This window comes from Poeciliopsis prolifica, unplaced genomic scaffold (genome assembly GCF_027474105.1).
Source record: "Poeciliopsis prolifica strain line A6 unplaced genomic scaffold, Auburn_PproV2 SCAFFOLD018, whole genome shotgun sequence".
NCBI lineage: Eukaryota > Metazoa > Chordata > Actinopteri > Cyprinodontiformes > Poeciliidae > Poeciliopsis > Poeciliopsis prolifica.
The window spans coordinates 4,563,097-4,578,683 of NW_026562393.1; the positions used below are offsets into that span (position 1 = coordinate 4,563,097).

General features: G+C 36.5%; 2 protein-coding genes across 3 annotated transcripts in view; both read left to right on the forward strand.

Moving 5' to 3' along the window:
* The first annotated feature begins 3,394 nt into the window (after positions 1 to 3,394).
* Positions 3,395 to 6,684, forward strand: rpl38 (ribosomal protein L38). The gene is made up of 5 exons (XM_055042419.1): positions 3,395 to 3,434; positions 3,630 to 3,656; positions 4,186 to 4,246; positions 5,124 to 5,246; positions 6,613 to 6,684. Exons 2-5 carry the CDS (start codon positions 3,654 to 3,656, stop codon positions 6,636 to 6,638), a joined length of 213 nt encoding a protein of 70 aa, XP_054898394.1. The 5' UTR covers positions 3,395 to 3,434; positions 3,630 to 3,653; the 3' UTR covers positions 6,639 to 6,684.
* A 1,463-nt stretch (positions 6,685 to 8,147) lies between these two features.
* The window catches only part of ttyh2 (tweety family member 2), a 55,926-nt gene continuing 48,486 nt past the window's right edge, over positions 8,148 to 15,587 (forward strand). For both annotated transcript variants that reach the window (XM_055042485.1, XM_055042487.1), the window contains exon 1: positions 8,148 to 8,645. In XM_055042485.1, the coding sequence (XP_054898460.1) occupies positions 8,517 to 8,645 (129 nt within the window). In that variant the 5' untranslated portion in view covers positions 8,148 to 8,516. The remainder of the gene's footprint in view (positions 8,646 to 15,587) is intronic.

Sequence of the window (15,587 nt, forward strand, 5' to 3'; positions counted from 1 at the left end):
GGAAGTTGATGAAATTCCATCGACTTCACTTCATGCGTCCAATAAAACTCAAAAAGGATCCCCAAGTTAACATGATTTTTGTTCCTTGTATGCCTTTTTAATAAGCCCAAGCACAGCTACAGAGTGCGATCATCCTTCAGCCCGAGGAAATGCATTTTTATTCCAATTACTTATTTCACACGAAAAAGGAAATTATGGTTTTAGGAAACTTTTTTAACACCAGGTGTGTTCCCAAAAAAAAAGAAGACCTCAAATTATATTTTGGTGCTGTATGAATTTACCAACACTCTGAAGCTGCATAAATGAATCAACGCTGCCTGGGGCAGCGCTCATTGAATCCAGCTCTCTTGTTAGCAGGCAACAGAAACTTTACTTTAGTAGGGAATTTCACTTAAAATAGAATGAATGTACATTCCTTTGTAAATCTTTAGTTGTCTGAGTGACTTTGACAAAGTCTGGTGCTAAATTTTTTAATGGTTATTGATATTTATGACAATATGCAAAATCCAAGGCATTCCTGTCAGCACCGGGAAGAAAAAAAAAATCAGCTCTGCAAACACCCAGTTTTCACAACGGATAATGGACACCGAAAGATCTGATTTCTTTGCACACAGCGTCTCCCAACGTTACAAGTGAGAATGAGTCACCAAATTGGCGGCATTTTGCTGCCCTCTACCGTAGGAAAATAAGAACTGCAACAAAACTAACATTTCAGGTCAGGCAGGGCTTCAACAAATGTGCATAATGCAAGTCCCAATAGAAGGAAATAAAGGAAACATACATAAATAAATAATGTAAGTGATACTTTTAATAATTTTCCTCTGATCACAATACATACTTTATGATTGAAAATACATTGTACACTGAATATCATTCATCTATCCAGCTGGAGCCAAACTCCAGCAGTCAACAGGAGGCGGGGTTCAGGTTGCCAGACCGTCACAGATGTTTAGCACTATTTATACAATTAAAACTATTGACGTTGGAATAGTTGGAGGACAGCTGCATTGAGGACAAGCCTCTATATATGGGGCATTTGCTGTACCTACACCAAGCAGTGTCCCGATTTACCTGTAATTATTACAGAAAAGAGCTCATGATGTAGCATCGATCCACATTACAGGCATTCCTTCCCTTTCAAACCTTTTTCTGTGAGTCCTCTCAGTTAATATAATTCCTAAAATTTTGATCCATCTGTCCATCTAAAAACATTCTCCAGACTCATTTAACTGACAAGTTATGACACTGAAATGAGAAATGCTCTGTATACTAATATGTTGTAAGGTAGTTGGGATTCACTGCACAAAGTGAATGTGAAAGACTGCCTCAACTTCAGCCTTGATTGACATGAAACTTGTGAAATTTTAAAATCTTGAGCAAAACATGTCCAGGAGGAGAAGCACAGAGAGGTTTGGTCTGTGAGCATTGACAGATAGGCACTAAATATCCAATAATTAGAACACCTGGGATGAGTCTAGCTGGGCCTAAATGATATCAGACATGTTTCTTAAATTTCGTGTACTTTGAGTGTTAAACATTATAAAAAACTAACTGAAAAAAAAACAGAACACAGAAAAACAACAATGGGTCTCTTTATTATATTGCTTTTTTCTGAGCCACAAAAATCCTCTAAAATAAAATCTATGTGCACAAAATTTACAAAGCCAAACATCCCCCTAAACACGACACAATATAATAAATTTAGCGCCATTGAGCTTACCAGACAATTTCGCAGAACTGGCTCATTAACTACACTATACTGCTCGAGAAGTGCACTTTTTCCTTTCAATTTTTGGAGATAATAAATGAGAGTACCCATAGAGTGAAAATGTATATACCCAAAGGCTTTTTAATGGAGCAGCATTTAGATTTATCTATGTGAACCGGAAGGTGTAATTGAACTCATAAGTCAACAAGACTGTGACAATGTGCTCAGTGTAGGAGGTATATATTGGATTTTTTTCTCTCTCTTTCTTTCCAAAAACAGATTTGATGTTCATCTTTATCTTAAAAAATACAATTCAGATTATAAATCACAGAAAAACCTTTCATGTACACATTCAGTCATTTTTTAATCTTGATGATGACTTCGCTGCAAACTTTAGTGCTGTTGTGGTTCTCTTGCTACTGCAAGATTAGTCTGGAAAGACTATTTAAACACCTATTGAAAGAAAGTACATCCTGTGTCATTTTTGGGGGGATTTTAAGTATGCAAAACATTTCACAAATAATTTGATATTTATCAAATTCCAAACTATTTCAAATTGAACTTCAGCAACTTCCATTTTTTTATTAAAGAGAGAGGAAATACTGTGTGGGGACAAAACTATCTACATCCTTGCTGCTTTTATAGAAACTAGAAGGGGAAAAAAAAATCAACCAATACATTGGTATTTTTGACCAAATGTTTCTGTGTTTGAAGACATTTAAGAGTCAAAGGTGAGACTATGTTTGTCAACTGAACCTTGGCCTAGTCTGCCTCGTCATCATCTTCTAAATAATAATAAAAAAAATTCTAATGTTTTCATGAAACAGTTGAATCGAGAGATGCACTTTAAGTTTTACTGCTAGTTATATATTGACAGCCTGGAATGTGTTTTATAAATTTGTTCTTGATGTTAAATTTAAGCCTTGAATTCTGAACACATAAGTGCATAGATAGACTCTATTTACCAGCATGACTTACTTCTAAAGACACTCTGGTCTACTGGATTTTTTTACAGTATGAAGGCAAGTTAAATCAAATGGATGTCTTACTTGTCAGATGTTAATTTCTGAAAAAAATGAACATATTTGAAAGGTAGAACCACATTCGTTACACCTCAAAATTCTGCATTTGTTTATGTTTATCTGTCACAAAAATGGCAATAAAAACATCCATTATATAATTTGTCTTTGAGATTAATAAAGAATATTTAGATTTTAATGTAACCAAAATATTTTTGCTAGGCTATGTCCTATATTTCTGTTCAGAGAATTGAAAAGCAATGGATGAAATGAAGAATAAAGAAACAAAACCTTTTTCATAATGACCTTATGAAACAAATTCTTTACATATACAAGAAACTTCCAGATGATTGCTGTATGAGGAGGGCCTTGTTAAAAGATCAATAAATGGAATTGCAGTAGTTTAATAACTGAATATATCAACTCTTCACCTTTTCATTTTAAAACAGTCTTACCCAATTTTAGGCATTCAATTTTTTTGACTAAATAAATAAATAAAATGTTTAACACAAATGCTGTACTTCGCTGTGCCGTGGTAGTCATTGTGGGTAAAAATAAAACTGCGTTTTATTTTTGAACGAAAACGAGACATCGTAATTGTTAGTTCGCTATTTATCATTTTTGGTGTCCGGCGCTTGCCGTAGAAAGATATAAAAGTTTGTTGAACCGGAAGTCCCGCCCCTTTTCATCCCCTACTGGCTGATTGAGTGAGTTTCACGTTCATACACGGACAAATTTACCGAATAAATCTTTATCCATCCTCTTTTTCAAGCATATCCTCAAATTTCTAACTTGCGGAATTGAATTATATAGCCTTTTATTGTAATCGTGCTGTACGCATTTTATTTTTAAGGCTATTTTTCTCTGTAATCTGATTGTTGGATTTATCTTTCCTTTCACAGCCTTCAGTCCGCTCACACGGCAACATGGTGAGGACGTTTATCTTATTTAAACGCATAAATAGCTTTGCTTATAAGGTTGTTAGCTATGTATTTACCATCTGTGGGTTCTTTGAATGCTTAAATTTTCGTTTGGTGAGAAAATTACTTCGGCGTATATAACATTAGCATTGGAAGTTAGCATTAGCGAGGCGTAGCTCTAGGATCCACCAAAGGGCCGTGCAACATTTTAGTGACGTTTTAGCCCATTTAAGCGGTTAGTAGTAATGTTAATTATAGTAGTTATTTAGGAGCTAAAACCTAGAGGTCTGGCCAAAGCTTGAAACATCGGTTAAAGGTGCTATTTGAACCCAGCAAGAAGTCCAAACATCACAGGCTGAAGTGTCAGTGATGCATTTCACAAACTTGCAAGAATAAAGGATGGACCAAGTGCTGGGTTTTGGATTTTAACAAAAACTCCAGTTCCACCGGTCCACTTACAAATGAACTCAATCAGTTCTCATCTGTGCTTCCTTTTTTGTTTTGTTGTTGCTAATTTATTGGTACCATTTGTTTGTAGCCTCGCAAGATTGAAGAAATCAAAGATTTTCTGCTGACAGCCAGGAGGAAGGATGCCAAGTGTAAGTTCACACTTCCAGCAACATGCAGTATATCTTCTTGCTTATTGTCACCGTGTTTTTGTCTGACAAAACTTTGGAATAGTTCTATGTCCTAATTTTCGGATTGCATGACTGGAAGCTAAATGTACTGTTGTTTCAAGGCAATATATTCCCTATTTCTGCTGCTTTTATTTGTAAAAACATAATTCATCACTAATACGGCCTCTTCACTGAATCAAGAGACTGACTACACAGAAATTTACTCCAACCCAAATAGATTAGCAAGTGAATGAAATTGATTATTTTGATCAGGTCAGCAGCCTTGTCATTCTGTCACTAAAAATGCCTCTTTCTGCAGCATCGCAAAAACAGCTTTCGTTTTATTGAAGAAAGGGCTTTTCTTTTCTTCACACAATTCATTACCAGTTTGTTCATCATTGATGTGCATTTAAAGAGGTTTCAGTGGTTTTGATAGTTCTGTAGAAGCCTCATGTTGCCTTTTGATCTGGTTGTCAGTACATGAATGTTTGAAAAGGCTCAAATGTAAAAGTGCTGAGTGAAATTTGTGATTAGCAACTTGGCTGCACAAGTTTGCATTCTCTTGCTGATTTGTATGTGATGCTGAAAAAAAATTAATTTATTTTGGCTGTATATATATAACCGACTCGTTAAGATTTGGGGCCAAAACTGATATTTGGATCTGTGGTTTTTCCATTTTATAATAACAATTTTCAGGTATTTATTTCTAAAACACTCCAAATGTTTCACCTTTTGCTTAGTGCCAGTTGTATGTAATGAAACTGGCAAAGGACTAAGGATTGAAGCCTTGAATATGAAATTCACAAAACCTTTTTGCAACTAAAACTGATTGAAAAATATTTCCATTTGTGCCTCTCAGCCGTAAAGATCAAGAAGAACAAGGACAACGTAAAGTTCAAGGTGCGCTGCAGCAGATACCTGTACACACTGGTCATCACAGATAAGGAGAAGGCAGAGAAGCTCAAACAGTCCCTTCCCCCAGGTCAGTAATAATGAAGGTATTTGGCAGCAAGTCCTTGTCTTCTCACAAAGAAATCCCAGTTAGAATAAAAAAATTAACTCTGACAGTGTTGCACATTTGTCAGAGATATGTGGGGAGCTTTGGAGAACGTAACTGATTTCTTTAAAGAGGACATGTTCAGTCAAATGTTTTCCCCCCACCAGCTTGTTGAGAAACAATTCTAGAAATAAACATATCTGCTTTCTTACAAATGTCTCTTAATACTCAACTAAGTAATGAGTTTCCGAACACAAACAAAAATTCAATGTAGGTGGTATAATGGAAAAACTCATTATGTTCACTGGGCAGGAAAATAACCCAAAGTAAGTGCAGCACAATTTGTACCTGATTAAATCAAGTTAATGTGTTGTGGACAAGCTTTTTCACTACAAATGCTTTATCTTGAGTTGGTGGGTTTGTGTCATAAAACAAGTGACAAATTCAATTGGGGTAACTCGTGCAGTTGATGTGTTGCAATATAATTTTGTGAAACCCTGTCATTTGAAACCGACCCAAAGCCAAACCAAAATAACCAAAGTTTTCAGAATGAAAGCAGTTCTGATTAACCTCTGGGACTAACATCATTAATTATTTAAGGAAAACCATTTTTGTAGTAAAAATAGTATTTTTATTTTCAATTATTTATTGCCGTCCTTTTGACGTTCCAAAAATGCCAAAACTTTGACATTGATTTTATTATTGGGTTTTAAACAGAACCATACATCAAGAATCAGTCATTGCTGTGGTAGCGATGCATGCAATGTTTTCAATTACAGAGGAATGCCTGGATTTAGTGAGCTGTAATGTTTTTGACATCCACTAGTACAAAAGCATGATTTATGTAAGAAGACTGGAAGATTCTTTGCAGTTTGATGAATTTGAAAGTCTTTACTTTTACCAAACCACTAAATAGTGGGTTTAAGAGTGCACAATATGTGGATTAAAAATAAATCTATGAAAATGCAAGTTTCTTGCAGCTTCTTACTGTGCTTACGACAAACAAAAATTAAACAATTTAATGTGTTTATTTTTGTAAAAAAAAAATCATCATCTTGAAGGGATTTGATGTCTACAATTCAATTCAAATTATACCAAGGTCTTGCTTGAAGAAAGAAAGTACATGGAAGATTTCTCCCCAACGTGTAAACAAGTTTGTTGGCTTAATCAGATTTTTAAAAGATTATATTTTTTAATGCTTAGTTGAAATCCCAGTTAAGTATTCATCAAAAACCCGAGCAGAACCTTATTTTATTCGGACAAACAAAATCAAATTTTCTACTGCAGAAAGTAGCTGCCTTGTTGACATGATCTAAATATTTTCTAACCTTTCTTTTTTTTTCTTTTACAGGTCTGGCTGTCAAGGAGCTGAAGTAAATCCAAGATGTACAGATAATTGTAATAAAAATGGGGAAAAAAGTTACTTTGTGTGTGTGGTTTTTTTTTACTTTATGGTAAATATATCCATGATTATGCTGACAAGGTGTTGAGTTGTAAATGTTTTCAAAATTTTCCCACTGGTGTTTTTGTTAGACTTGTTCAGTAAATATTTGCATTTAAAAGTTGATATTCCTTAGGAGAAGGTGCAGATGTATGCATCTTTCAGACTTTAACTGGCAGTAAATCACAGTGTTTAGAAATTTATCTCAAAGTACACCATCGTCTGAGATTATACATTTATTCCTGCTGCTGAATTTGAGTTTTAACATTTCTTACATTTTGATAAAGATTCGACCAAGAATACAGAGTAGCCCCCTATGTTTAAAGTAAATGTGATAAATTACAAACTAAACCTACGTTTCTGATCATAAAAGGGATGGTGATAAATAACTGGTGTAGTGGTTTGGCTTTCAGCTGACTGCTGAACATACATGCTGGTGGAAGGTTGCAAACTTGTGAAACGGGTTTTTGCAGCTTTATGCTTCTAAGCAGCTTATGTGAAGCACTGTTAACTTTTTCAGCAAGCCGGCACCTGGCAACGGTCTGGAAGATAAATGTTTCATATTGGCAAAAGGGACATTCTTTGCCCCTTGTCTTTGCACTTTTTTAGAAGAACTTTAAACCGGGATGATGCAATGGAAATATGTTGGTATTGACTGATGGGGTTTTTATGCCTTCACAAATATCAAAGCACTGAAATGTGAATCATGTATTATCACAGATGATGCACAAACTAAGAACAATTGCTATGAAACTAAATTTGTGTTGAGCAACATTGTGCTAAAAAGCCTGCTTCCTGATATATACAATAGTTAGTGTGGTTCTTGGGGTTCTACTGGCAGCTTGACTTCCTATATTAAATATTGTGCAACTTTGGAAACAAGTTGATTCATTTGATCTTTTTCTGCACTTGATTAATTTTCACAAACTGCTAATTTTTGGTATCTGGATGATAAAATATTGGAGAATCGTGGGTTTCTCATTCCTGTCACCATGCCACACCCCCCACCAAAACTTCCCAGACCTTCCCTGACCACGTTTTTACTGAATTTGTGTCTTTATGAATCTACCTAAATAGAAAAGCTAACAACATGAATGAGTTCATTGTAATTATCTTTATTCCATGTCACTTCTTAATCCATCATTTACTTCTGAATCACAATAAATTGATTTATATCAGCCGGCCTTGTAAGTATCTCAACTGACCGCTAGATGGCAGTGTAGATATTAAATCCACATAAGCAAATAAAGAGACCGTATAACGGCGCAGCCTAATCCATAATAGTCTAATAACCGTTTATAGTGGATTTAATATGTAGTTATTTTCTAGAGATCAGGTCGATAACTCCTCTTGCGGAGACTGAGGTCTGCGCGCTCCCGTGTCGCTCCTCGTCCCTCACTATCAGTGCGCGCTCCCGTTGCTGACAGTGCTGTTTGGAGCAGCTGTCGGTCGGATAGTGTGTGAAGATCCTCGGACACGGAGACTTGAGTGCAGAGTGACTGGATTCTTTCGAAAGGAACATTTAAGAAAAAAAAAAAAATTCTCCCAGTGCTTCAGTGTACGTCACCCCCTGCCGCCTGAGCTGGATTTGCATTTCAGCCCATGTTTTCTTTATTCCCCTCTCTTTAGGCTGGAGTTGCTGTTTAAACTGAGCATGCTTATATCGTTGTCTTTGTTTCATGTGAGACTTGATTAAGATATCGGGGCTGCAGACCAGACCGCCCGCTTCAAGGATTGAGAGAGAGGCTAATCATCCAGGCTGCAGCCCAACTTTTTTTTTTTTTTTTTTTTTTTAATTCCCAGTCCGGTCAGGGATGTCTTTGACTCGAGTGGATTACATTGCGCCCTGGTGGACTTACTGGCTTCACAATTTTCCCCACATCAACCTTAGATTTCAGCCCACTGACAAGAGCTTCCAGCCGGAAGATGAGAACTACCAGCAGGTCAGTAGAGCAAAGATGAGACACAAGAGGAACTCAAAATATCGGTTGTGGGACTGTCCTCGGGATTACGCAGTGAGTGGGGTGCACAACTCTTGAGTTCATAGGAGATTGTTATTTGATACAGAAAACTCATAGGTTTTTCTTACCTTTAACCTTTCTACGTTGTTAACCACAAACTCCTCAGTATTTTATAGGCATTTAATGTGATAGTCTAATACAAAAGAATGTCTGATTTAACAATGGAAAGTAATTGATATCTGGTTCTCAGTCTGAAAGTTGTGGCATTTCCATCCATTGTCTGTAAACCATAATTTTCAAGTCTCACCTCAGATTTTCAGCCTCATTAAGGTCTGAACTTTGACTGGACCATTTTTACACTTTGATTTGAAGCATTCAGTTTTAACCCTGCCCAGCTTGTTTGCCCCTGTTAAATTGCAGTGTTCCCATGATATGATGCTACTACTATGTTTTACTGTGGGGGCGGTGGGTTCACTGTGTTGGTTTTCCACCACTCATATAATCCATCATGTAGACTTAAAAGCTATGTCTTGGTCTACTCTGCCAAGATGACGTTTTCACCTTGGCTGGGCTCAATAACTCACTGCAAACTGCAAACAACATTTCTTGTAGCTATTTCGTTGTTTATGGGATAATCAATTAACAGTTGCCATGTGGACAAATCCTCCCACCTGATGACTGGATGATTAATTGAACAAGTTTGAATGAGAATCCTATTGTGCTCCTGTAGCTCCTTAATGTTCCTTTTTGAGTGTGCAGGTACAGATTAAACTTAACATTTATTACTGTAAAATTTCCCATAAAGTCTCTGAACTTCTAGTACTCACATGAGGTAATCATCAAAGAGAGTGAATCATTTATTTTTTGATACAGACCTGAAAACTGGTAATAAATTATGAGCTGCAAGCTTTGTGATCTCTCTTAAAGACCTTATGGCATTTCACCACTAAAGAGCATTAAGCCATACTTGTGGGAAATGCTGCCCTGGGAGTTAAACTGATTCCCATCTCCACATGCTGTAGCAGGAATATTTCACACGCCCTTTATGTGGACTGGGATTGATTTTTGGATGACTAAAGCTCAAACCATGAACATTTTTAGTCCCATGAATATTTAAGTATATTGCGCTTTAATTTTCTTAAGGTTACAGCCCAGCTTCCCTTAGTGTGAGTACATTCCTCCCGCTGAGAATAAGTGACATTTAAGTTGATTTCTGCTGAACATTGGCTCAGGAGGCTCCAGAACTCGGGTTTTGTGGCCTTATATTATTCAGACAATATTCAAATAGGTTTGAAGTTCCACATTTTAAATTAAAATGTACTTTCACAGGAGTCAAAAAATAAACTGCACCAACTTAATTTTACACCGCGTTCCAAATTATTATGTAAATTGGATTTAAGTGTCATAAAGATAATTTTTTTTGTTGAGCTAATACATTTGTAGATGGTATAAATGTAATCACTATAATTAATTTCAGAGAGCTGGGTTGATTACTTTGTCTGGCAAGCTCAATTAAAGGAAATCTGCTTAAGAAGGATGTTCCACAGGCCACAGGTATCAAGCAATATGGGAAACAGAAAGAATCTCTCTGCTGATGATTCATTGTATTTAGAGAGCAGCTGTTAAAATGCCCTTACAAAGCAGCAAACAGTCATTTGAAGCTGTTGGTGCCTCTGGAACCTTAAGGTGGAGGATCCTCCAGAGGCTTGCAGTGCATGAACCTACTGAACGGTCGCAGTGGACCCAGCCATACATGAAGATTCATTTTCAAGCAGACTTGTTCACTGATGACGTTGTCCGCATGACAAAGCCACAGGAAATCAGCTCCTTACTCATCAACCTCCTAAACCCACATGTTCTGACACTCTCAAGGCAGAACATACTGCTTACATTTAGTCGCTGGTGATGTAAGATGAGCCCTTTGCAGTGTGGGAAACAAATACGTTCATTACATGTTGCACTAGACCAAAAAGTAGAGTGAAAGAAGACTTTTTAATCCAGGAAGTGAGTTTGCTTTAATGAACAAAATATTACAACTTTCAGAGCTGACTGAGCTGAATTTGAAACTCTCTGTGTAATGGTCATAATTCTAGTTTCTGTTTGTAATGTGTGAACTATGATCTTGAAGAGAAGACGACCCAGGCTGACTCCATCAAGCAAGCCTTTGCTGGACATTCCAGTATCACACGCTGCAATGAATCTCTTACTCTTAACTCAGTTTTAACTATAAAACTCAAATTCTTTTTATGGACTCACAACCCTGTGTTGAGTAAGAGTAGGACAGACTGCATGGGATTTGTAAAGTAGACATTTACTTTTGAGTAAGTTCTACTTCTTTCTTATTTAACAAAATCTATACCTAAAACTGATGGAAATTTCAGGCTCTGTACAATAAAGAAGTTCCCCTTTTTGAATTGACTTGCTGTATAAATTAACTTTGCCACTTATAATTTTGAGATGAACCTTTATAACTTTGATGTTTGATGTTTTGAATCCTTTCTCTTAAACTGCAGTTTGAGTTCTGAACAGCCAACGTAATTGTATTGTTTCTCATATTTAGCTGCAGTATAGTTCATTTTAGAATAAATACTTTAAGTTGTCGCAGCTATGTTGTTTTAGTGTTGTAGTTGGAAGAATTCCCAAATGTTTGCATGCTGAATTTGTGTTTTCCCAGGAATTGCAATGATTTAGTTTCTGTTTTTCTCATATAAGCTCATCCAAAATGGATTTTTGTCTCTTTTAGTGTTTGGGAAGTCGCAGAATAAGACGGAGAAAGGAAACATATTTTTATGTTCTATTACTGCTAGTTTCAATTCTCGGATCCTCTGAGACATGCACTCAAGGCCATGGGCTGTAGGTGGGAAGGATGGTGGGATTCAGCAGGTGAAAATGACTTCTTTGTGAAAAAAAAATGCCATCCAAGTGCAGCCAGTCACTTGCTTGGTGGGAAATCCCCAACTTCTGTCTTTTCAAAGTCTATTTTATTTTTCTTCCCATCAAAGCAAACTGGTTTCATGTATCCATTTACCCATCTATATCTTAACTCCAGGTTGAAAGCTGTAGTTTCAGCTTTCAATCTCCTTAGGGCAATCATTTTAGAGCAAGGCAATTTATGTGCATGGCACATTTTCAGGAACAGAGCAATTCAAAGTGTTTTTTATGATTAAGACAAAAAAAAATTAAAAAGCAAATGAGACAAAACAATATTGCAGTGGCAAAGTAAAAGAAAACCATAAGAGGTAGAAATGCCCTCTAAGACCTGTTGTTATTAACCAAAGGCAACTTTCAAAGTCTCTGAATCACAGGGAGCCAGTGTACAGACTTTAGAACGAACATTATGTGCTCGACTTTCCTAGTTTCAGTGAGAACACAAGTAGCAGCATTCTGGATCAGCTGCCACTGTCTGACCTTTAATGCAGACCTGTGAAGACACTGTTGCAGGGATCAGTTGGACTGAAGAGAAACTTATGGATGAGTTTCTCTAGATCTTACTGGGACAATAGGCCTTTAATACTTGAAATGTTCATTAGGTGACAGAAGGCAGACTTTGTAATTGTCTTTATGTGCCTCTGAAAGTTCAGGTCTTTGTCCATCACGATACACAATTTCTTTCTGTTCAGATGAAGAAAGCTATTGCACGTCCACTCATGGATTTGTTCTACGCACCTGCTCAGAATTTTAATGTGTTCATATTCACCTGATGACATTGTAGTCTAGCGCTGTGTACCTTCTGAATGGTAACTTATCTTATTAGTCGTGTTAAATAATTGGAGCCCCAGTCGCTTCAATTATGTATCTTGGACGACTGTGTCAAATACCGTGCAGAACACTGTGGTTCTTTCTCAGTCTGTATTTATGTGAATGTCATTAAACACTTTGAAAAGGGCTGTCTATGTACTCTGGTGAGAACAGAAACCAGACCAAAAGACATCAAAGCGGTTGTCACTGTTAGAAAGCTTTTTAAAACACACATTTTTTAAACACTTTGCTGGTGTATGGAAGGTTAGAGAATGGCTTGTAATTTTGCCATAGTGCTAAATAGAAGGCTGAGGTCCATATAAATTTCAATAAGGTTAAGGAATGATACAAATCAATCAAATGATAGGTAAATATACCAAATATTTAATAAAAATAAATAAAAGAAAAACATTACTACCATTTGTATTCAGGCTTCTTTCCACTGATACTTGTACATAAAATCCAATAGAACAAATTGGCTTAAAGGATCACCTATTTACTGTTTAATATTCGCACTATTGAACGTCTATGCTCTTCAAATGTGATTTACTTTCAGCTTTTTCCTAAAGCTAATAGAGACAAACTGTGTAACACTTATAGCTGTAAGTGAAACAAAAGGTTGTACTGCAAAGTATTTACTTAGTTGGAACCGAATACAAACACATGCCACAGCTTCTAGATCATTTGCAAAAAAAAAAAAAAATCCCATGCCTTCTGCCCCACAGTTAAGACCTTCTTTCTGTTGTTTGATCATGAAAAATTCCTGTGCCATACATGTCAAACTGTTTTGTTTTCATGATCTGACTTGTGTCTTGTTTTTTATGGCGTTCATACCAGTTCTCCGTTTTTCCCTGAAGTGAATGTCTGTAGCCCATATGAGTTTCTGCATTGTTTATTGGTAAAGAATTCAGTGTAATGGAGCCACATGTGAGCCTCAACTGACTCGTCTAATGTTGAGCTCATTCTGTTGTACAAAAACTGCTGAGTGGAGGCTTGTTTGGCTGCCTCTGCGGATCGTATTGAAAAACTTGGCGATGGCTACAACCCAGGACACATGCTCTGTCAGAGGAATTGTAATTGGCCAATTGTAACGTTGGCAAAAAAAGTCCTGTCTTGGCTTCTTTCCATGAAATTTGAAGGAATTTCAAAGGTTGGGGTCCTCTTCTGTTCTTTGTCTGAATTTCTGTGTGCATGTGTGTATGGTAGCCGGTTTTTGCTCTGATGTTACAGTGATGTCTGTAACATCTGCCTGAAAATTTTCTCTAATTTCTGTCTTCTGACAATAATTAGGGTATCTAGTAGTTATATATATGTAGGGGATTTTTGTACAGCTGACCTCTGAATAAAAAGTCACTTTTGCATAAAAAGCAGCTTTGTAACCAAACCACTCTCATACATTACACAGGAATTGCTGTATTAAGGGATTACTTATTGTTCTCCAAAGTTGTAAGCTCAATTATTTAAGGAAAACCTAAATTCTGTTCCCTGATTGTAACTGTTTAGTGAAACTACCATGTTTTTTGTTTTTTTTTCCAGTCCCTCTCCACCAGATCTGTCAGATGTAGAAATATCTTTTTCTGTTCCATCACTCCTAGTGCTGAGGCCTTGAGAATAGATAGAGGACAAAAACTGAAAAAAAACGCTTGCCCAAAAATGAAGCCAGAGGACAAAAACTGTAATAAGCTTGTCTAAAATAGGACAGAGGCCTAATTTATTCTGGATTTATTGTGAGTGTGCTGAGGCAGACATCATGTGTAGGTCAGAAGGTCTGTGTCCATCTGACTTCTCTTTTTTCTCTCCACTTCCTGCTTTGTGAATCTGACATGCACTTCTTCTTGCTAATGACAATGGCCAATACAGGCATTCTACCATGACTCTCCTTTGTAGTATTCTAGTACTTTGTAAAACAAACATAATTTGTGATCATAACGTTTAGCTGAAATTTGGAGTCTAGGAGAAAGAAATTGAATGGATATATGAAACTTGGAAAAACTGCTGATGGGTCACTAAAAGTAGTGACATCTTAATTAAAGAATATCTTGGCTTTATTTTGGGCATGGGCCAATAATTAAAGTTAATTAGATGGGTCAGATCAGGCTCAGACACAATACCAATGGAATCAAACAAGGTTGGGTTGGATTCTTTTTGGCCAGATCTAAACTCTAAGGAGAACAACCCCAAAAATACATACAGCTAGAACTGTAATGTAATGTCAAAAATCTAATTGTATTTGTGTGAAAATGACTTAATCAAAGTCCAGGCCTGAATCTAATGTTCACTTCTGACATGTCTCTCCAGAATATGTCTTTCTTGTTAGATAATGCAACTTTTAGAATGTGAAATAAATGAAAAACCCACAGACATAAAGTACCGTTCAATTAGGAGCAAACACTCTCTTTATATGCTTGATTATTCTACCTCATGAGATTTTTCTGTAGTCATTTTCTGAAGAAAGCAGCCCAGTCGAGTGCATCCAGAATGTCTGGATTCCAGACCTTTTGTCCTTTTTCCTTCACGTTTGTCATTTTATGTCCATATCATCATTCCCTTCATCCTTTCCTTCCTCTGCCTTTTTAAAAGATTTCATCAGAGCCATTGTATGCTGTAAGAAAACCGGCATAAATTTATAGGGTAATTTATTTTAAATTATTATTTTAAAACATTATCTTTATCGACAAAATGTAATTCTCAAGATTATAGTTTGATTTAGCAAGTAAATGCACTAATCATTTGGTTGGGATGTTTCCCTTGAGCTTGTGACGGCAAATGGAAAATTATTTGTGCCAACAGCTAAAAATCTATTATTTTTTCAGCTATCAGAGCTTCCCTAATTGTATTGGAAATTTACCAACTCTTATAGCCTTCTTCACAAGAAAATCAATCTTAAATCTGTCACTTCTGATTCCCATGGTCCTTGTCCCACCTCAGCCTCCCTCTGCGTGCATTGATGACTATGTAACTCTTTGTTAAATCAGTGAATCACTTCTGCTGAGCTTCTCCAGATCAGATTTTTTTTCTTCTTTCTCTGCTTCCTGTTCCAGTCATACAGAATGTATTCATGGTTTTCCCCCTGGCTTTCCAGAAGGTCATTAACTCCTATCTGCCTCGATAGTACTTAAAGGCAGCTAACACCGCAATTGGCTAGATTGGATAGCTCAATACTAATAATAGGTTGTGCAACCCTCA